Source organism: Salmo salar, chromosome 20 (genome assembly GCF_965601325.2).
Source record: "Salmo salar chromosome 20, fSalSal1, whole genome shotgun sequence".
NCBI lineage: Eukaryota > Metazoa > Chordata > Actinopteri > Salmoniformes > Salmonidae > Salmo > Salmo salar.
The window spans coordinates 7557275-7581478 of NC_138310.1; the positions used below are offsets into that span (position 1 = coordinate 7557275).

At 40.4% G+C, this 24204-nt stretch overlaps 1 protein-coding gene across 3 annotated transcripts; it reads left to right on the forward strand.

The window, feature by feature from the left end:
* Window positions 1-10794: 10794 nt before the first annotated feature.
* LOC106580169 (tetraspanin-36) lies at window positions 10795-21026 on the forward strand. Of its 3 annotated transcripts, none has more exons than XM_014160930.3 (7): window positions 10795-11620; window positions 14245-14436; window positions 14834-14908; window positions 15057-15152; window positions 17685-17834; window positions 18875-18958; window positions 19244-21026. In XM_014160930.3, the coding sequence occupies exons 1-7, from the start codon at window positions 11561-11563 to the stop codon at window positions 19319-19321; spliced, it is 735 nt and encodes a 244-aa protein (XP_014016405.1). In that variant the 5' UTR covers window positions 10795-11560; the 3' UTR covers window positions 19322-21026. The 3 variants fall into 3 exon arrangements, 2 of the variants coding, with proteins under 2 accessions (XP_014016405.1, XP_014016406.1); XR_006761133.2 differs by having other exon boundaries at window positions 10796-11620; window positions 18875-19161; XM_014160931.3 differs by lacking the exon at window positions 10795-11620 and adding an exon at window positions 11694-11757.
* The last annotated feature ends 3178 nt before the right edge of the window (window positions 21027-24204 follow it).

The window sequence follows — 24204 nt, forward strand, 5'->3', positions numbered from 1 at the left end:
CCTAAATTGGGTATGCCTGTAAGTAGGACAATTGAAAGCATCTAGGACTTATGTTAACTTTGTGTTCAATAAAAATGATAGCCTTTTCAAACGTTGTATGCAACATCCGCAAGTCACCTGGGGCCTACTGTTGCCAAAGCGATTTAGGTTTGTTAGACGGGAGTGATGAGTGTGTTGATATAAAGCTAATATTGTAAAAAAAAAAAAAGTTTTTAACAACCATCAGAATTGATTAAAAAAAAAGTTTTGCATGCCAACATAGTAGGCGATAATTAAGAGAAGGCAAAGTGATTATACAAAATGATATCAAACACTTTACTATTGTCACATTCACCATGGGTGTCTGAAGCAAGATATAGATTACACAGCTTGCAATGCCTCATTGCGATTGGTTATTCCCCATCATTTGCAACAATGTCAATAAGCGTCATCACTATCTTTCCTTTGCTGTACAAACTCGGGATAACAAGGTAAGAAACATCAACATAGAAATGCTACCAAAAATAATTTACAGAAACTCGTTATAAATGACAGTCATCCATGATTAACCAAATTATATTTTGAAAGAGGAAGCATAATATTTTAAGCCTGTTTTCTTTTCATTCTATCTCCACTGAATGATATTACCTGTAAGGATTTTTTCCCTAATAATAAATCTAAAATTAACAAATGTACTGAAAGACCTGTGTGAGCCAATTTACAGAGGAGGAACAGAAGGGTTGGGTTAAATGCAGAAGACCTATTTCAGTTGAATGTATTCAGTTGCACAACTGACTAGGTATCCCCCTTTGTGAGGCAATTAAGTTGTTTCATTCTGGAAAAACACCAGAGTTTAATGGTATACCAGTAGAGGTATACACTACTATTCAAAAGTTTGGGGTCACTTAGAAATGTCCTTGTTTTTGAAAGAAAATCAAAATATTTTTTTCTCCATTAAAATAACATCAAATTGATCAGAAATAAAGTGTAGACATTGTTAATGTTGTAAATTACTATTGTAGCTGGAAACAGATTTTTTTATTGAATATCTACATAGGCGTACAGAGGCCCATTATCAGCAACCATCACTCCTGTGTTCCAATGGCACGTTGTGTTAGCTAATCCAAGTTTAGCATTTTAAAAGGCTAATTGATCATTAGAAAACCCTTTTGCAATTATGTTAGCACAGCTGAAAACTGTTGTCCTGATTAAAGAAGCAATAAAACTGGCCTTCTTTAGAGTAGTTGAGTATCTGGAGCATCAGCGTTTGTGGGTTCGATTACAGGCTCAAAATGGCCAGAAACAGGCTTTCTTCTGAAACTCGTCAGTCTATTCTTGTTCTGAGAAATGAAGGCTATTCCATGCGAGAGATTGCCAAGAAACTGAAGATCTCATACAACGCTGTGTACTACTCCCTTCACAGAACAGGGCAAAGTGGCTCTAACCAGAATAGAAAGAGTGGGAGGCCCAGGTGCACAACTAAGTAAGAGGACAAGTACATTAAAGTGTCTAGTTTAAGAAACAGACGCCTCACAAGTCCTCAACTGGCAGCTTCATCAAATAGTACCTGCAAAACACCAGTCTCAACGTCAACAGTGAAGTGGCGACTCCGGGATGCTGGCCTTTTAGGCAGAGTTGGAAAGAAAAAGCCATATCTCAGACTGGCCAATATAAAGAAAAGATTAAGATGGGCAAAAGAACACAGACACTGGACAGAGGAACTCTGCCTAGATGGCCAGCATCCCGGAGTCGCCTCTTCACTGTTGACATTGAGACTGGTGTTTTGCGGCTACTTTTTAATTAAGCTGCCAGTTGAGGACTGTTTCTCAAACTAGACACTCTAATGTAAACTAAATCTGAAAATGGAGGGCTTCATGTTTATATAGCCTGCTACAGAATACAATACCATGAGGGGTCATACATGTACCATCCCATCTTTATATGGTACATGTACTGAGTGCATGCCCTTCAGAAACCTAAAACATTATTGTCATGCAGCAAAATGTTGCCTAGGAATCTTTCTAGTCAGACTGATAAAATACAACTTAGATATTAGGCTTGTATGACAGTTATTTTACAACATGAAGGTTAGGTGAGGGTTTTCTCCTGTGTGTTCTACTCTGTTTTAGCAGGAGGGCTCCAAAATGGCAAGGAAATGTAAAGAGGTAAGGTTTATAATATGGTTTTGTTTAAACTATATTGGCATGTAATTGTATGATGATGCCATGTATCTTTCAATATTATTTTAATATCTTAATCTCTTAATGTTTGTAGAACTATTCTATGACACTCCCCCCTTTGGAATTATTCTTAGGACAGAACATGGACACAATTCAATTGGGATCAAGAAGGAGGTAAGAATATGTTGTAGGATTGCTGCATTTGAATTTGAAGTTGAATTACACCCACATAACAGTCAATACAAACTGAAATCCATAAGCATACAAATGGCATCTAAATTGTCTTTGGTGAGATGGTTTTGGTCATGGGTGTTCCTGCCCGTTACTTTGCTTCAGTCAGGGGGTAGCCAATCTATGAAAGGGGAGTTGAGGCTGACAGCAAAGTTGGCACATAACTATCCTTCTTTCATGGAGCCAGGGTGGGGACAGGGTATGTAGTGCCTCCTGTATATCCTAACTGAAGTATCCTCCTAGGATGGTGCTGCTTGCCCGAACTGTGACAAGCTGGAGTGGCATATTGCAGGGTGATGCATGTACCTGAGTCTACCCTAGAGATGAAAACTGTTCCCAAAACAAAAAGTTGTTTTTCTTCATCCAGGTAGCAACGAAGCAGCGTTTTGATCACACAATGCTTGTTATAAATCTCACCAACAAACATTAGAAGAAATGGGGCCCACTATGACATTTACTAACCTCATTTCATTGTTTATTTTCAGAAATGCTGAAGTATCTGAATGGTCTTTGGAGGATGTCTTCCAGTGGCTTCAACAGAATCAATTGAAGGACTACACCTATCTTTTCCAAGTTTAAAAAAAATTGAAACACCTGTCAAAATGCCTGCTTTGTTTAACTGCCCAATATGCAACAAGCGTTTCTTCTCCTTTATAAAACAGATTCGCCACATTGGTCTATATCACCAGAGTGAGCCAGTGTTCCTGTTAACATGTGGACTTGGAGGTCGCATGAAAACCTGTAAATGCTTTGCATTTATACAGAAATCACAAAGATTTGCTGAAAGATAGGTCTAATGGTTCTGTTATCCCTGTGTCTGACTTCATCGAGGAAGACGTGGACGATGATGATCCTGATCTCGCTTGGCTGCCTGCAACTAATGTTATTGAGTCCGTGGACTACAAAACTGAGGACCTGGTTAAAAGCCTTAAGAGAAACCTCTGCCTTCATATGTTGAAGATCTGAGAGAAGCATTGTGTTCCTGTGACTGTGCAGAACAGTTTAGTGGAGGACCTTCATTCCATTTTTGATTAATTCCTGTCCCACTACAGCGAGGAATTTAAATTCCACCTTCGGGAAGATTCATATCAATGTCGATGAGGGCAATGACTTGTGTGAGCTAAACCAGACAAAGGTTTTGAAGAGTGTATGCGAAGCATCACCGCATAGTGGATGCAGGAGCAATACTGCTGCAAGAAATGGGAATAGCAAGACAGAGAGAGATACATCTGAGTGGTGAAGAACAGGACAGAGCCAGGACAGAGCCAATACATCCCACTACCTTACGTTTTGAAGGTGGCACAAAATGGAGATGTCTGGGCGAGCTTAAATGGAGAAGAAGAAGAACCTGCAAACTATTAAATCTTGAATGATGTCACAGACAGGGATTCTTTTCAAGAGGAATCCTTTATTCTCGCAAAAGCAAATGGTCCGGCGTAATTTTTATATACAGTTGAAGTCGGAAGTTTAGATACACTTATGTTGAAGTCATTAAAACTCGTTTTTCAACCACTCCACACATTTCTTGTTAACAAACTATAGTTTTGGCAAGTCGGTTACGACATCTACTTTGGGCATGACACAAATAATTTTTCCAACAATTGTTTTCAGACATATTATTTCACTTATAATTCACACTGTATCACAATTCCAGTGGGTCAGAAGTTTACATACACTAAGTAGACTGTGCCTTTAAACAGCTTGGAAAATTCCAGAAAATGATGTCATGGCTTTAGAAGCTTCTGATAGGCTAATTGACATCATTTGAGTCAATTGGAGGTGTACCTGTGGACTACCTTCAAACTCAGTGCCTCTTTGCTTGACATCATGGGAAAATCAAAAGAAATTAGCCAAGACCTCAGAAAAACAATTGGAGACCTCCACAAGTCTGGTTAATCCTTGGGAGCAATTTCAAAACGTCTGAAGGTACCATGTTAATCTGTACAAACAATAGTACGCAAGTATAAACACCATGGGACCACGCAGCCATCATACCGCTGTCACAGGTGTCGTCAGGAATGGACCAAGGCGCAGCGGGTTGCGTGCTCAACATACTATTTATTAAATACGTGAACACGAAAAAACTAAAAAATACAGAAACACGACAGGAACAGTTTTGCAGGCTAACAAAACGCAGTGCAAAAACAACTACGCACAAAGACAAACACACCCTATTCTATAGGACTCCCAATCAAAGGCAACTCAACACACCTGCCTTCAATCTCTGCATGTCTGTCAGACATATCAGTGTGGATGACGGATCACCAGCTCAAGCTGAACCTCGGCAAGACGGAGCTGCTCTTCCTCCCGGGGAAGGACTGCCCGTTCCATGATCTCGCCATCACGGTTGACAACTCCCTTGTGTCCTCCTCCCAGAGTGCTAAGAACCTTGGCGTGATCCTGGACAACACCCTGTCGTTCTCCACTAACATCAAGGCGGTGACCCGATCCTGTAGGTTCATGCTCTACAACATTCGCAGAGTACGACCCTGCCTCACACAGGAAGCGGCGCAGGTCCTAATCCAGGCACTTGTCATCTCCCGTCTGGATTACTGCAACTCGCTGTTGGCTGGACTCCCTGCCTGTGCCATTAAACCCCTACAACTCATCCAGAACGCCGCAGCCCGTCTGGTGTTCAACCTTCCCAAGTTCTCTCACGTCACCCCGCTCCTCCGCTCTCTCCACTGGCTTCCAGTTGAAGCTCGCATCCGCTACAAGACCATGGTGATTGCCTACGGAGCTGTGAAGGGAACGGCACCTCCATACCTTCAGGCTCTGATCAGGCCCTACACCCAAACAAGGGCACTGCGTTCATCCACCTCTGGCCTGCTGGCCCCCCTACCTCTGAGGAAGCACAGTTCCCGCTCAGCCCAGTCAAAACTGTTCGCTGCTCAGGCACCCCAATGGTGGAACAAGCTCCCTCACGACGCCAGGACAGCGGAGTCAATCACCACCTTCCGGAGACACCTGAAACCCCACCTCTTTAAGGAATACCTAGGATAGGATAAAGTAATCCTTCTAACCCCCCCCCCCTTAAAAGATTTAGATGCACTATTGTAAAGTGGTTGTTCCACTGGATATCATAAGGTGAATGCACCAATTTGTAAGTCGCTATGGATAAGAGCGTCTGCTAAATGACTTAAATGTAATGTAAATGTAATTGGGAGTCCAACCCCAATTAACTATACATAGAAAAACAAACCTAACTAGACAAAAATGCAGCAATACAACCTAGAACATACAACCTAGAACATACATCCAAAACCCAGGAACACATAAATCAAACACCCCTCACAACACACACAAAAACCACCACCATACAAAACAAACATCCCTCTGTCATGTCCTAACCAAAATACTAAACCACTAATCCCTCTGCTGGTCAGGACGTGACAACCGCTCAGGAAGGAGACGCATTCTGTCTCCTAGAGATGAACGTACTTTTGTGTGAAAGGTGCAAATCAATCCCAGAACAACAGCAAAGGACCTTGTGAAGATGCTGGAGGAAACCGGTACAAAAGTATCTATATCCACAGTAAAACGAGTCCTATATCGACATAACCTGAATGGCCGCTCAGCAAGGAAGAAGCCACTGCTCCAAAACCGCCATAAAAAAGCCAGACTACGGTTTTCAACTGCACATGGGGACAAAGATCGTACTTTTGGAGAAATGTCCTCTGGTCTGATGAAACAAAAATAGAACTGTTTGGCCATAATGACCATCATTATGTTTGGAGGAAAAAGGGGGATGCTTGCAAGCCGAAGAACACCATCCCAACCGTGAAGCACAGGGGTGGCAGCATCATGTTGTGGGGGTACTTTGCTGCAGTAGGGACTGATGCACTTCACAAAATAGATGGCATCATGAGGTAGGAAAATTATATGGATATATTGAAGGAACATCTCAAGACATCAGTCAGGAAGTTAAAGCTTGGTTGCAAATGGGTCTTCCAAATGGACAATGACCCCAAGCATACCTCCAAAGTTGTGGCAAAATGGCTTAAGGACAACAAAGTCAAGGTATTGGAGTGACCATCACAAAGCCCTGACATCAATCCTATAGAAAATGTGTGGACAGAACTGAAAAAGCGTGTGCGAGCAAGGAGGCCTACAAACCTGACTCACCAGCTCTGTCAGGAGGAATGGGATAAAATTCACCCAACTTATTGTGGGAATCTTGTGGAAGACTACCCGAAACGTTTGACCCAAGTTAAACAATTTAAAGGCAATGCTACCAAATACTAATTGAGTGTATGTAAACTTCTGACCCACTGGGAATGTGATGAAATAAATAAAAGCTGAAATAAATTATTCTCTCTACTATTATTCTGACATTTCCCATTCTTAAAATAAAGTGGTGATCCTAACTGACCTAAAACAGATCAATTTTACTAGGATTAAATGTCAGGAATTGTGAAAAACTGAGTTTAAATGTATTTGGCTGAGGTGTATGTAAACTTCCAACTTCAACTGTAGAATTTGAGGTTGTTAATCCTCTTGGACCCAAAAAAGGAAAACACAAGCTGTGTATTTCAGAATTGGCAATACTGAGTAGAAACACATATCCCAGCCTCAAAACATATACCTCTCCACCTTGATACAACACAAGATAATTCAGAAAGTAGTAACTTGTTACAAAGAAGTCTTCCAGCCTATGCTTGATGATATCAGGCTGTTGGAGACACCAGGTGTTTCTTTGGAGTGCAACGGAGAAAGAAATCTATTTCGTGGCACCATTGCCACAATCTCAAATGACAACCTCTCTGCCCATGATGTTGCTGGTTTATCTAAAAACTTCAGTTCAGGAAGGACCTGTCGCTTTTGCACAGCAACCAAGGAAGGGATCTGTTCGAAGTTTACAGAGGGGGAGTTCACCATGCGTGACTCAACAAATTACAACTACCAAATGCAGGCAGCCCCCCCAAAAAATGTTTTTGCCAGAGTCTATGGTGTCAGAAGTCCATGCTGCTTCTCTGAGATGTCATATGCACCTTCGCCCATTGTGTACTTATTTCTCCTTGATGTGATGCATGACTTCCTTGAGGGCATCATACCCGCAGTACTGAGGTTGGTGTTACAGGAATTTTGGTGTTACAGGAGCAAGAAAAAACAAATCACTGTGGCCCAGCTAAATTATGGGATCAACAACTTCCCCTATGGCAACCAGGGCAGATCATCCAGACCACCACCACTCTCGGAGCATGCTTTGAGGACGAATGGGCATCTGGTTGGAAGTGCATCTGAGAAATCAACTGTCTTCAGATGACCAAATAACCACCTGTGATGCTTGGGGCGTGTACCTATTACTGAGAGAAATCGAGGACATTATCATGGCACCTACCATCAGGTCTTGGGTACCTTACCTGGAGGAGAGAATTGTGGCATTTCATGCTATTTTTCAAGAAGTCTTCCCAGACAAGCAAATACCCAAAGATTCACTTTCTGATCCATTATCCACGACTGCTGATAGCATATGGCCCACTTATTAATCTGTTGTGTATGCGCATTGAAGTAAAGCATCAGTATTTCAAGAGAATTGCACATTATCTCCAATTACAAGAACTTTTCAAAGACACTGGCCAAAAAACACAAAATGAGGAAATGCTGGGAGCAGTCAAACAACACATGCTTAGGAAGCACAGAGCCACTCTGCGAAGACACAAGAGACGTCCCAATACATGCCATCCCGGTCTCTGACACTTGTGCTTTGCAGGCTAGATTTGGGGAGGATCTGATGCCTGACTGTCCATTACTGTAGATACCGTGACTTTGAAGAACACTGGAATGCAATGGAGGCTCCTCAGAGGAGGAAGGGGAGGACCATCCTCCTCAGTGAATTTCATAAAAATGGTAAAACATTTTAAAAGTTAGAATTTTTAGATAAAACTATACTAAATATAATCACGTCACCAAATAATTGATTAAAACACACTATTTTACAAATATTTTACAAAGAATATAATATGTTTCTAAACACTTCTACATTAATGTGGATGCTCCCATGATTACGGATAATCCTGAATGAATCGTGAATAATGATGAGTGAGAAAGTTACAGATGCACAAATATCATACCTCCAAGACATGCTAACCTCTCACCATTACAATAACAGGGGAGGTAAAAAAAAAAAATTGTGTGTGGGGGGGGGTATGATATTTGTGCGTCTGTAACTTTCTCACTCATCATTATCCACGATTCATTCAGGATTATCCATAATCATGGTAGCATCCACATTAATGTAGAGGTGTTTAGAAACATATTATATTCTTATGGGACCAAATACTTAACTTTTTATTACCTTAATACACATATAAGTGTATTCGTCCCAATACTTTTGGTCCCCTAAAATGAGCAGACTATGTACAAAAAGTGCTGTAATTTCTAAACGGTTCACCCAGGATGGATGAAAATACCCTCAAATTAAAACTGACAGTGTACACTTTAACCTCAGTCATTGTGTGTAAAATCGTTGCTGGTTTGGTATAGGTGTGTTCGCCTCTGGCTATCAGTCAGACCGCACTCTTACAAAAAAAGAATACAGTTTTTAAAACTGCAGTAAAAGTGTTGTTTTTTGGATGCAGAAAATGCAGAATAACTGCAGTGTACTGCAGTTTTACTGCACTGTAACTGCAGTTACACTGCAAAATTACTGTAGTAAAAAAACTTATCTGGACACAGTATTTGCATCCTACTGCAGATGTACTGCACTTTAACTGCAGTTATACTGTATTGTACTGTAGTTAAACTGCACTCTGACTGCAATCTTTTTTCAAAAGGGAATTGATGGGAAGACAAAGTGAACTTGTAGTTTACTTGAAAAGATAGACAGTATATAACAGCACAGTATGAAGGCAGCACAGCATTTACAGAGCAATGGCTTGACACTGAGAAGGCTACTGCTTGTACAAGGCACACTTGGGTGTGAAGGTGTGGTGTGTTTTTCCTAAAGGAGGAAGCAGGTAACAAAAGTGGCATCAATATCAGGAATAATATACAGCTATTATACAATTACATTGCGTGACGACTGACAATATAAACTATAAGGGCATCACTATAACACATTATTACACATAAAATTACCTGTACCCCCGCACATTGACGCCTGTATATAGCCTCGTTATTTTGAAACTTTTTTACTTTGTTTATTTAGTAAATATTTTCTTAACTCCATTTCTTGAACTGCATTTTTGGTTAAGGGCTTGTAAGTAAGCATTTCACTGTATGGTCTACTCCTGTTATATTCAGCGTATGTAACAAATAAAATTGAATTTGATTAAAGGCTTAAACTACATCACCACTAGGTGGCAGTAGTAACACATTAATGGGAACACCGTAATGTACTAACAGCCAGGAGCACCAATAACTTCTTCACTAGTTAAACATGACTGGTTAAGGATGACTCCTTGCTATCCCCAGTCCACCGGGTCATGCTGCTGCTCCAGTTTCAACTGTTCTGCCTGCGGCTATGGAAACCTGCTCTGTAATTATTTCTTACTTATATTTCTTACTTTTTTAGGTATTTTCTTAAAACTGCATTGTTGGTTAATAAGGGCTTGTAAGTGAGCATTTCACTGTAAGGTCTACACCTGTTGTATTCGGCCCATGTGACAAAATTTGATTTGATTTGAACCCTGACATGTTAACCGGGGGTGTTGCATTGTCCCGGACCTGCTATTTTCGACTCTCTGTCGACCGCACCTGCTGTCTCTAAGTCTGAATGCTCTGCTATGAAAAGCCAACTGACATTTACTCCTGAGGTGCTGACGTGTTGCATCCTCTACAACCACTGTGATTATTATTATTTGACCCTGCTGGTCGTCTATGAACGTTTGAACATCTTGGCCATGTACTGTTATAATCTCCACCAGGCATAGCCAGAAGAGGACTGACCACTCCTCAGCCTGGTTCCTCTCTAGGTTTCTTCCAAGGTTCCTGCCTTTAGGGAGTTTTTCCTAGCCACCGTGCTTCTACACCTGCATTGCTTGCTGTTTGGGGTTTTAGGCTGGGTTTCTGTATAGCACTTTGTTACATTGGCTGATGTAAAAAGGTCTTTACAAATACATTTGATTGATTGACTGAAAACTGGTCCGGGCATACACCAGGAGCATGACTAGAAGGCGCTCCCGTGCGTACTTTGCAGGGAGTGACGTCACATCTAGATAGCTTCTGCGTTCAAAACATCCGGGGACTCAGACGAGTTCAAAACGAGGTCAAATCATGACGTCAAGTGATCTTCAGGTCGAAAAATCGGAGCACTAGGAAGAGGCCGGAGCTCCCGAGTTGGATTATCGTTTTTTTCCCCTGAGTTCCCAATAGTTTTGAACTCACTGGATTCGGAAATGGGAGATTTTGAACGCGGCATAAGAACAGGTCGAGAGAGACACCCTTTCGTAAATGCACACTAATAATTCAATATTATGCACACTAATAATTCAATATTACATCTAAACAGTTTATTTTGTTTATCTTAATTTGCATAATTTCGTAAACGACGTATGTATACACCGATTAAATCACCTGGTTGTCTGCACAATCTTTCGAATTATTAGGACACGTAAACGCCTTAATCAGAGTTACAGAGCTATATTTGAGTTCGGAAAAACTGAAAGTATCCATTTTAGAAATAGTTTTCATATACAAACTTTATATGTCCGAAATCGTCTTCACAAAAATAACATGGTCACTTTGGTAGAACGTGTCTTTTGATTGGCGGTTTTCTGCATATCAGATGTGTCCATGTAAACATAATTAATAGGGAAGTCGTTGCAAAGGATGTAATCGAACCATAATCTGCACCCCAAACAATCATGTGCATGGAATATATGTTTGATTTTAGACGATCAAAAATGAAATGAATGCAAATAACTACAGTTCAAATAAAATACAACTGACTGAAATTACTGTCTTTTGACCATTTAGATCAGCTCTGAAAAAGATCTGATAAAATACCAATTAGTGGGGGGAAAAGAATAGAATTGGGGCTGCCTGTCTAAACGTAGCCATGGAGCAATACAATTCGAAAGGGTGGCATTAGGACCCCTACACGAACTGTGCTCGGTAAACTCTTCTACAAGCATGTGATCATGTGTCAGCAAGCCACTCAAAGCAGTCAGAACCCCCTTATAATCAGAACAGAGACCAACTGAAAGGCTCCCCACCACCATATCAACATGGATTGCGGAATTATTACATCGAAAATGGTCATTTTGTTTCTAAGTTTAATATTTTGGGTAAGTGTTTGGTCGACTTTCAGTTGCTCCTTTGACTTCTGTGTTGACTTATTTCCACTGCTCTAAACAGCAACCTTACTTCCTCTATGGTGAGCAGTTTCTGGTGAAACGAAACCACTGGTTGGGCAATATACATGGTAGGTTGTTGATTGTTATACCCTGTACGGTATCTAATATCGATTTCAAATCGTGATAAATAATATACATGACTTATTGAACATCACCAACAGGTTAGAGGAAGGAATTATTCTTCTTGGTTTGTATTTATGCTTAAATTTCAACATCTCCTTACTCGCAGTATACTCATTCTCAAACGTCTCTGAAGTGGACCTACTTCCAGGTGCATATCAACACAGCCTGGTCTCATAGACGAGATATAGTAAACGTAAATCTGGGACATCCAAATTAGTATGATATGTTACCTTTGGTATGGTTACATAAGGCAAAAACGAAAGTAGGGTGGTTTGTTGGCAGGAAGGGTGGGTACGAACGTCTAGTCAACCCAAAGGCTGTGAGTTCTGATCTCATCACGGCCAATTTGAGCTAATTAGCAACCTTTACACTATTTACAACTACTTAGCATGTTAGCTAACCTTTAACCCAGAATTCATAAAATATCTGTTTTGCAAATTCGTAGCATATTGTACCTTTTGCAAATGTGTAACATAACACGAATTGTAATTTGGAAAGTCATACGAAATGGGTGCTGGACATCCACAAATGAATACATACCATACCAAACCTAACATTTCATACTAAATGTAGTGTCTTGATTTACTTACAGAATATTACGAAATCCTCTGAGATGAGATTGATCGACAATGCACATAAAAGTGACACCAACCACACCACATTTGTCAATTGGAGATTAACCCAGGGATGGACTAGCTAGGCGAGTTCTGGCAAATGTCAGATGAGGCAGGTCCATCTTTAGCCAAGTGGGCCTGTCTAAATAGTTTTTGCTATTTTAGTGCAGAATTACCATTTCTGGGCCGGTTAGAAAAATACATTCCCCCCCCCCCCACCATGTTGAGCAACTTGAATATTTTGTTCGAGTCGCGTCAATTCAAATCTGGTATTAGAACAAACTATTTGGCATAGAGTAACTCAAGTTTTCTTTGTTCTTTAATCAATGCAAACACGTGTATGGTAAATATGTGGTTTGTATACGGTCTCGCTGTGACACCACGCAGGGCAGACAGAGAAGAGAGAGTCTCATCCTATTGTTCTCGCTTATATACTCTGACAGAGATAGTTCCCGCTCAATGCTGGCCTGTCAGAGGGAGGAGGAGCGTGGTTTAAACTTGCTCCTCCTATCGTCGCCGTGCAGGCTGGTCCCAGCCTCGTGACGCACTTCCTGTCGCCGGGTGTAGTTCTTGTCTTCAGCAGTTGGCTTATCCGTAGTTTATGTACTTATCATTGTAGCATAGCTTCCCCTGTATATTATATAGGTTATGCATACAAATAGCCAGTTCAACCCTAACAATTTCTACATTATGACAGCTGCCTTTTCCTGTAAATGGTTCTCTCTCCTGCCAGATGTTAGGTTGCAGCATGGCATAGATTCCTAGGCGGCAAACTCTCTCTAGTTGACAAACCACATTTAAATCCCTGTCTGTGTATTCACCAGGGAAAATAAACAGGTCAGCTTGTGTATCAGTGGTCAAAGCCACAGATATTTGCTCTCCCTCTCTGAACATATGTTCTGTTGTTCAAATCTAATTCTATACCATTTCTAAATCAAACAATGCAGCCAATACAGGAAGTAATCTGGTCGAATGTTAGTTGACAATTCTTTATTTTTTTTTTTTTTACAAAATAACAAGTAATCGAAACCTACCGTCTGTGGTTCTTTTTATTTTTTCACTCGTCTGAGGCACATGTTCCTGGAAGGATTAGGAGGGGGTGGTGGAGTGTGCCTTCTACTCAGGGGTGGGCTGGTGGTGGATCTCATGACTGAGGACTCATTGTGAGAGAAAACGGGTCATGTGCTCTGGAGCTTTGAATCTAAAGGAATATTAGGCAATGAGCAGCTCACCACCTGATCATTAAAATTTGGAGACGGTAGTCAGGTGAACAAAGCCAAAGCATGGATTCCTGTCTTACCTTGTCCTTAGGCTGCTTACAGGGTAAGGAAACCAATATGTAATGTGGATGACATATTTATTTCAACTCTAAATAAACCTCCAGTGGGTTTGAGAGAAAGAAAGGTAAATAGAACTGCTAAAGGCAGTCACCAAGGGCATTCTGAATCCCTTGTTTTTGACAAATCAATCTCTTTAGATACCTTGTGCAATAACCAAGTATTCAATGATTTTAGAGAGATGACTTCTATATCACCTGAGAGTTGACTTATATACACTGCAATTCGTATGTATGATTTGGCCTCACCCATGTTGCGTCCCAATTTTCCACCCTTCTCCTGAAGAGTGCGCTTTCATACTTTGTGAAATGGATTTAACAATGGTGGAAACTCCCTTCAGCCAATGCCTACACCAATCCTATGCTTTTAAATCCATGATGGGGAGTGTGCACGTGCACAATTCTGGCGAAGTGTGGCGAATAGGCAACACGGCCACGTTTAGCTGTATAAAGTGCTCATGTTGTTGTGTTCTTCACTCTAGGCTGCGGGGGGTGCCCTTGTCTACGTAGGCTCTTATGTCATCAAGAGCTACAGCAACTTTGACAACTTCCTGCAGGATAAGTACACGTTCATCCCAGCAGGCATCATCATACCCACGGGAGTGGTGATGTTCATCATCGGGACTGTGGGGTGCTACGCCACCCTGAGTGAATCCAAAGTGGGCCTTAGCTTTGTGAGTATAAGCCTCAGACACTGTGGTGATGGTGAAAGGAGAGATTGGTGGTGCAGCCAGCCAGGTCTTTCGTAATAACACGTGTGTGTGAGTGTGTCCCAAATGGCGCCCTATGTCCTACATATGGAATAGGGTGCCATTTGGGAGGCATATACTGCGGAGTTGGGGTCAATTCTATTACAATTGCGGTCAATTCAGGACGTACACTGTAATTCCAAGTCGATGCTTTTCAGTTCCATTTTTTTTTTTATTTAATTTTGTTTACTTTTGTAATTGAAATAGAATTGACCCCAACCCTGATACATTGTACGCTCTGAGGGTCTTTGTGTTTAAGTCCTGCTGCTGTGCCCCTTGTTCTCGTTCTCCTTGCTGATTTATTGTCTCTCCCTCCTTCCAGTTCCTGTTGATTATCCTGGCTATCTTTGCAGCAGAGGTCACTGCTCTAGTTTATGGGTTCATCTACCAAAGCAAGGTGAGTGAATTCCACATTTGTCTTCTAGGTTACAATGAAATAATACACTACGTATTCAATTTGTGCAGGTGTATTACATGTGTAGTAGCGTATCAGTGCAATATTTGAATAGACATAGATTTAGTTTTGTATACCTCCATCTTTACAGATAAAAGGGAACTTGGAGCGGTCAATGAGTGCTGTGTTCATGAAGTATGATGGTGAAAACTCTGACACCCAGGCTGTGGATTACTTGCAGTCTCAGGTCAGTATCATGCCATCTCTGAGCGAGCAGGGGCTTACTAGGATTGAAACCGAGATTCTCAATGTGCGACTACTTCCTGTAAATAGGCCGACCTCGTGGAGAAATTTGCCACTCTCCCGTTGATGGTGGTCTGAGTCTTTGTTGCGGGCGTTACAAGAAGAAATCGCGTGTTCAGTCTCTCGCTTTTTAAACCTCTCTGGCGCTAGCAAGCACTGGTTGGCACCAATAATGTATACACTAGATTGCTGATGCTATCTATGTATTGCCTAATGAGAGGTTTTGAAGACACCGGCCAACCGTGTTGGTACTCCTTAGAAGGGGCAGTCCCCCATAGGTATAAGCAGGTTGGCATTTATTGAGATGACTCGTACTGGAGGCAGCTCTGCAGAGTGGTCACTAGCTGGGAGAGCCACAGTCATAAAATCTGATTTTAACCCTAAACTTAACCACACTGCTAACCCTAATGCCTTAAATTAGATCAAAAAGTGCATTTTTGCTTTCGTGAATTTTTACGATGTAGCCAATTTTGACTTTGCAGCTGGCCCATCTAGTGGAAACTGCTCTGTTCTGCATCCAGGGCAAGACTCATGACAAATGTCAACCTGCTAGGAATGAATGGAATTCGACTGTATTTCAATGAAATGTCTCAAGGAAAGAATTACATGCATTTAAAACCTGTTGGGGCTCGGGGGCAGTATTGAGACATTTTGAAAAAAATATGTGCCCATTTTTAACTGCCTCCTACACCAACTCAGAAGCTAGGATATGCATATTATTAACACATTCGGATAGAAAACACTCTGAATTTTCTAAAACAGTTTGAATGGTGTCTGTAAGTATAACAAAACTCATATTGCAGGCAAAAACCTGTGAAAAATAGATCAAAAAAAATGTGAATTTTGTGACTGTACTATTTAGTGTCATTGTTTTATAGATACCATAGTGAGAAAGGATTCATTTCGCAACACCTACGGCTTCCACTAATGTCAACGATCTTTATAAAGTTGTTCGAAGCGTCTATGATAAACAGAGAGCAAATTAGAATCCAAGGAAGTTGACATGTCATCACTTCATTTTTTTGCGCCTGCGCATAAATCTGAGAAACGTGAGTTTTGTCTTCATTGTTTATCTCGACATAGGATAGGTTGTGTGAAAATATTACTGATGTTTAACGTTAAAAATGGACCAAAAGATTAATGCTAAACAACATTTGACATGTTTGAACGAACATAAATAGATTATTTACTAGGTTTTTTTAGCTTTTCGGCGTGATTTTACAGTCCCCCACCACGTTTTGTGGGAGCATAATGAACGCTAAGTACTTGGTGTTATTTGGACATAAATTATGAACTTTGTCAAAAGAAACCACATTTGTTCCGGACCTGGGATGCCTTCCGGACCTGGGATGCCTGTCTTCTGATGGAGATAATCAAAGGTAAGGGGATATTTACAATGTTATTATCGATTTTAGATGATGCTAACTGTATAGCATAGCCTGTTGTTCTTAGCATAGCACCCCGTTTATTGCAAAATGTGATTTCCCAGTAAAGTTATTTTGAGATCTGGCCATTCGGTAGCAATTACGAGATGATAATATATTATTCTTTGAATGACAATATTATAATTTACCAATGTTTTCGAATAGTAATTTTGTTATGTTCACCGGAAGCATTTCAGAGAAGAAAAAAATCTGAATTTCACGCTACTGTAAAATGCTGTTTTTGGATATAAATATGAACTTGATGGAAAAAAAATTCATGTATTGTATAACATAATGTCCTAGGAGTGTCATCTGATGGAGATTGACAAAAGTTAGTGCATAATTCAAGCTGGTTTCTGCTTTTGGTGACGCCTGACCTTGAATTGAAAATGGATGTTTGTACTTTTGTGGCTATGTACTGTCCTAACATAATCTAACTTTATGCTTTTGCCGTAAAGCCTCTTTGAAAATCGAACAATGTGGTTAGATTAAGGAGATGTTTATCATTTAAATTGTGTAAAATAGTTGATTGTTTGAGAAATTGAAATTATTAGATTTTTGATGTTTTGAATTTCCAGCCTTGTTAGCAATCCCGGCTCGGGGTTCATTGCTAACCTGTAGCCCCAACAGGTTAAGTATTTTTTTGTTGTTGTTGACGGTAACATTAGTACTCTCTAAAAATGATACTTTAAGGAAAATGCTTTAAAAATATATATATTTGTATTTTTAGCTCTCATAATATAATTTAAAATTATGCATTAAGGTGCCTGTAATAGAATAAATGTGGCAAAAGCGAATGTGACATTAATAAAGGCATTTCTGTAGCTTTTTTATAATGGTAGGGGAGCACTAAAATGGAAGTTCAGTGGCTTTGAAACTGTGTGTCTATATACTGTATAAATAATTGGCTTGCACAAAGATTACATGATACAGGAAACTAGGCTTTTGCTAGTTTGGAGCTGGTTTAGGACCTATAAATAAGCCTACACATGAACCACATTAAGTCGCTATGATATGAAACTACCAAGCATTCTTCCTCTCTCTGTATACAGTTGCAGTGCTGTGGAGTGCAGACCTACCTGAACTGGACCACCACCCCCTGGTTCAGCAGCATTAAGAACACTGTGCCCGTCTCCTGTTGTAAAGAGAACCACACCGAGTGTACAGGCAAACTGGACCAGCTAGACCTGCTCAATACCCTGGTATGGATCAATTCAGTAAACGTCTAACTAATGCTACCTCTCAAGCTATCTAAACTGGCTGGGGAGACATAGCCTTTAGGCAGAGATCTAGGATCAGTTTGCCCTCCCCAAAACCTTACTTTACAAAAATTAAAAGCATGACTGGCCTTTGATCAGTTTTTGATAGTCTGTCTTATTCATATAAAATTGTATTTGTCACATGCGCCGAATACAACAGGTGTAGACCTTAAAGTGAAATGCTTACTTACAAGCCCTTAACCAACAATGCAGTTAAAAATAATAATAAAAAATACCTTTAAAAAAAAAAAAAAGTTATAAAAGTAACAAATAATTAAAGAGCAGCAGTAAAATGACAATAGCGAGGCTGTATACAGGGGGTACCGGTACAGATTCACTGTGCGGGGGCGCCGGTGTCAAGGTAATTGAGGTAATATGAACATGTAGGTAGAGTTATTAAAGTGACTATGCATAGATAATAACAGAGTAGCAGCAGTGTAAAAGAGGGATGGGGGGGGGCAATGCAAATAGTCTGGGTAGCCATTTGTTTAGATGTTCAGGAGTCTTATGGCTTGGGGGTAGAAGCTGTTTAGAAGCCTCTTGGACCTAGACTTGGTGCTCCGGTACCGCTTGCCGTGCGGTAGCAGAGAGAACAGTCTAGGGTTTCTGGGATAATGGTGTTGATGTGAGCCATGACCAGCCTTTCAAAGCACCTTGTTTGTGCTACGGGTCGATAGTCATTTAGGCAGGTTACCTTAATGTTCTTGGGCACAGGGACTAGGGTGGTCTGCTTGGAACATGTTGGTATTACAGACTCAGACAGGGAGAGGTTGAAAATGTCAGTGAAGACACTTGCCAGTTGGTCATCGCATGCTCAAAGTATGTGTAGTAATTCATCTGGCCCTGTGGCCTTGTGAATGTTGACCTGTTTAAAGGTCTTACTCACATCGGCTGCAGAGAGCGTAATCATTTTTACAATTTTTCTGTATTTATATTTGCTAGTCCTTACTCTCTGACTTGAATTTGTGTGTGTGTAACTGTAGGGTTGTGAGGGTATGCTGGAAAAGCTCCTTCAGGATGTGATGAGTTATGCCATGCTGGTCATCCTTGGATTTTCCACCTTCAAGGTACTGTACCTGGCTGTCCTCTGACTTAATAAATGAAATGTTATGTCGCATTTCCAATATCAGACTTTGCACCGGTGTTTGGCCTAAAGCTGCATGCTTTTGTGTTTCCACCTCTGAGGCCAGGCACAACCCCCTCCACCCCAGAATTCTTGGGCTGTGATTGTCTTGGGGCCAGAATGGGGATAGTGGGACTTCTTTGAGATGTGTGTACCTACTTTAATCTTTGGTGCCAGACAATTTACTCTGTACTGAATTTTACTGCATTTATTTGTCTTTTCCTTTCAGGTTTTTGGGTCGCTCAGTGTGTGCGTGATCACATGTAAAGTTGCCAGGCGAGATGGCTACCAGTCCCTGAATGCCTGATGCTGTTGGCTTGAAGGATACTTCTGAGGCTTGTCTTGCACGATCTCCTTTGCCTTGACTCCTCTCCCCTTTCTCCAGCACTGAGACTATAGAGCTTTAGGACTTATGTTCCCCACTCCAAGATTTTAGCATCCTTTCAGGAACATTCTTAGAGTTTTCATTCAGCTTTCCTATGTAGTTGTCAGCCCACCAGTGGGCAAACCATTGTCAACATTTGAAGCATTGCAAACCACAAGATGCCTTTTTTTTTTTTAATTCTTTTTTTTAAGATGTTTGCATATAGGATTTACCACTCAAACTTTTAAACAATGGAAGTTGGTTTTGTAATTTCCTGCTGTGCATACTGAAAAAATAAGAAAGGGTTTGCTCAGTGACATATCAGTATATGGGGTACACTTCATTTTGAAGAGGCAATCTGGGACTCAAACAATAACAAAGCGGCTGACCCCGCAGTTATTTTGGTAAACAGCTGATTGCTGGTGCTGGAGAAGTGTAACCATTCTCAAATTCATAGACGGATCTATGGATACAAAGACTTACCATATATTAGATCAAAATGAATGTTTTCCTTTTTTTTTTAAAGTGGGACAGTGTTTGTTTACAATTGCATTGTTTACAAACAATGGAGTAAAAAGGCTTATATTTTGGATTCTGATGGGGTAAGACAGTTTAACTAAGCACATGAGGCTTTTAAGTATTATTTTTCAATAATCAATTGCTATATATCATTCATTTATTGACCAAAAATGTATGTGCCACTCCCAGATGAACCCTTTTTTTAAGGTATTGAAGTGTTATGTTGAAATGACCAAGGACTTTTTAAGACTTCAACACATCAGGGTAGTAGGCTCTGTTTAATCAAGACTGGATTGTCTAGGATATACAGTATTACATTATGAAAGAACTGTCAAGATTATTTGGTAAATTATTTGATCAATCTAAGGGACAGTTTGAAATGTACGGGAGGGTGGGGTGGTGTCATAAAGAAAATGCCCCCCCCCCCCCCCCCCCCAAAAGTAAAAATATTTTCAAATGACCTTCCTCTTGTACTGTAAAAAAAAAACATTGCACGCTCTCCCTACTCATAGAGTTAACTCAAAAATAATGTTTATGACCACAAATAATAGCTGTAGTGACCCTGTGTTTATAAACGTGGATATTGACTTTGCCACTTCAGCATGCTTTTGTGGCACTGTCGATGCCACACAGGGCTACGGGCCAGAAGGTTGAGTGTTTGTCGGCCACCACGGACTAGCTCCCTGCCTGTTTCATTAGGGCTTACACTATGATCGGAGCCGGCTGCAGACAGTGAGCAACAAGAGGACTCAGATTTTTTACATTTTGATGCCATATTTCTCATTATATAAAATATATGGAATGAATTTTCCACCGACAGGTTTCTGTGCCAATGCACCACACAACCAATAAACAATGCATTCCGACTTTGGGCATTCCGACTTCAACATCACAATAAATAGACTGTCAATCTCGACAAACAGGAAATAAATCCCTCCCTACCTTGTAGTCCTACGGAGTATCAAAGACTTGGCTTGACAATCTCAGAATGTCATTCAACATTGTGGTGTTTTGTAACATGTCTCTTTCCATTCATCAATTGGCTGTTGCACATTTTGGATTCATTGATTTTATTTGGCAGTAAAAAAGTGACCTGGGTTGCACAATAAAGTCAGGGACTTATTTCCAATGTGGTCCCTATTTTTACATAACTACATATACACTTACATAGATTCAGGCAAAAGGTTATACTTTTGACATTATTTTTATTTTTTATAAGTGTTTATGGTTGGTATGGCTTTGCGTTGCGGTATATAAAAATGTATTCTTACCAGATAGACTTATATTTAAAACAATGAATATTAGAGTGTCGGGCTCTGGTATTATGCTGGTGGACATCTCTAACAAATGAGAAATGTGTTACCTGGGGGGGCAGAGTCTGTGATAATTCTGTGGTCCAGACCAGGTAGAATTAATCCCCCCCAAAATTATCACAGATAACCTGCCTAGCTGCTTAAAATGCTTGACCTCCACATGAGTATGGGGGGGGGGGGTTAAATAAATTCCATCCAATTGGGGAAAGATTGTCATGCGAATATTCGAAAATCTGCATCAAAACAATATGCGCATTTTCCCATCAGTTGTGTTTCTATCTAATTGACTTGTTGCTGATAAGTCTTTGCGTAAATACATAGTGCACATAAAAGTAAATGTTGCGGTTAAATTCCCATGTACCAAAAATAAAAAACTAGAAGTTAAATGGATTCGCATTTTTAACTTTAGGCTTACTGATTGTTCCGTCACAATTTCTTTGCATCGGTATAGCGAATGTGCCCACTGGTATTGGCACATGCGCTCTAGCCAACAGCTCACAGATACATTCAGGGTATAGCCCACATGAGATTATTATGCACGAAAGTGTGAGAATTGTTATTTGTCAAATGGCAGTCAGGCATCGATCATCATATTGTCACCAGAGAAAGACTCATCACCGTGCACTTTCACCACCCTGTGAAGTTCATCATAATTTATTTAAACTGTAGACTAATAAACTGCATGCTTTCCCGAGTCGTAGTGGAAGACCACTCAACATATTATCATGTGACTCCCAAGTTTACTTCAATATGAGGGTTATTATATCAATATTTGTGCATAAGAGTTTCTACCGCCATTCCTCGTTTACACATTTTACACACACAAACAGATCCCACCTCGTCTAGTGTATTTTATTTTGTCTACATTTTTATCCAACATGTATTTTACTTGCGTAAAAAGGTTGGATGAAAACCTGGTTAATGTTGAGGATGCTGGAATTAGAATTTACGACAGGAGACGTTTGAACTAGCCTAATCAGATTAAAACATTGTGACTGGTTGTGTTTATACCACATATAAAAGGAAATACATTTTAAAAGTTGAATGACAAATATTTTGACTATAATGAAGCTTCAGGTTCTAGGTGAGCGAAGAATAGCCGCATTAAGCTTGCATTGCGCTTTCCTGAATAACTGGGCCTGCCAGGATCACGTGAAACATTCATATCTCAGGGCTTTTGCACCGTTATTCAAATGACATTTCCACTGCAGCCTACAGTTGAATTTTGTACTCACCTGAAAACAATAAAGCAATTATGCATTGCATTGTAGTGTTGCTGGCTAGTCTAGGTAGGATAATTGTATTGTCCCTAAACAAGATCAATAGGGGAGCTTTCTGAGATGCGTGTCTCATGTCTTCCCTGTTCTTTCATGTGCAATGATGCAGCTGGCCTCTTATGTGTGGTATGATTGCTAGTTAAGACTATTGCAAATCTGGACAAACGATCCACCTACCACTATTGCCACTGAATGGTGGCTAGAGGGCAGGATAGACAGTTAGACTAACTATATTGACCTGTGGTATAGTAAAAGTTAGCAACTGGAAAAGCGTAGTGCTTTAGGGAAGTACCAAAACACCTTGATATAGGGTAGGCGCATGCAAGCAGATGAGGAAATTGTATAGGCTAGTAAGACCTGCAAAATAGTGAATGTAATTTTTTTTTAAGACGTTGGTGAATGCACAAGATAGAATTGGAATTCCTGTCAAATATTAATTTGCTAAGTAGAGTATATGCACTGAACAAAAATACAAATGCAAGATGTAAAGTGTTGTTCCAATGTTTCATGAGCTAAAATAAAATGTCCCAGAAATGTTCCATAAGAACAAATCGGCCTCACACGTTTAACCACGCCATCCCAGGATCTCCACAAACGGCTTCTTCACCTGCGGGATCGTCTGAGACCAGCCACCCGGACAGCTGATGAAACTGAGGAGTATTTCTGTCTAATAAAGCCTTTTTGTGGGGAAAAATATATTCTGATTGGCTGGGCCTGGATCCCCAGTGGTGGGCCTATGCCCACCCATGGCTGCGCCCCTGCCCAGTTATGTGAAATCTATAGATTAGGGCCAAATTAATTTATTTCAGTTGACTGATTTCCTTATCTGAACTGTTACTGAAATTGTTTCATGTTGCATTTATATTTTTGTTCCATATAGTTTATTATTGGCACACACCTAGTTCTTAGGTCCAAACTGATAGGAACCTAGGTCACTCAGAAGAAAGGCTACACTTGTTTAGGAACATATTTGAAAAAGACGCATGCAAATCAGTGGAGGCTGTTGAAGGGAGGACAGCTCATAATAATGACTGGAACAGAGCAAATGGAATGGTATCACACACATGGAAACCATGTGTTTAATATTTGATACCATTCCACTGATTCCACTCCAGCCATTACCACGAGCCCGTCCTCCCCAATTAAAGTGCCACCAACCTCCTGTGGTTTAAATGCTCAAGATAGGATGTTAATATTTGACAATAATTCCCTATGCACTTCTAAGTAGAGTATATACAAAGATAGGGCCCCATGCATCATTCTGTATGTTAAAATGTTTTATGTATTTATTTAACCTTTATTTAACCACGAAAGACCCTTGAGGTTATATTGCATTCATAACCAAGTGGGGAGGTGGTATTTACTGTACAACAACTTGTCTATCATCCCTGAGCTCCAACTTTTCCAACATGCTGACTTCTGACGTCACCTACTAAGGAAATTACCTCGATAACAGCATTTTCGGCAGTTAAATGTAACAAAACATTATTTATAAAAAGCTATTATGTTTTTAAAACACCATCATTTCTTTACAAGCATGATAGCTGTACTTTTAGTTTATGGTTGACGCAACTTGTTATCCATTAGCCAATCTGCATTTCACAAAAGGTTCAAAGCACGCGAAAGCATCCAACTGGTATTTACTACTTCACAACTGGTAATTACCACCTTCCCACATGGTTATGAACACAGTATTGGAGACCTCTTTTGAGGGTGA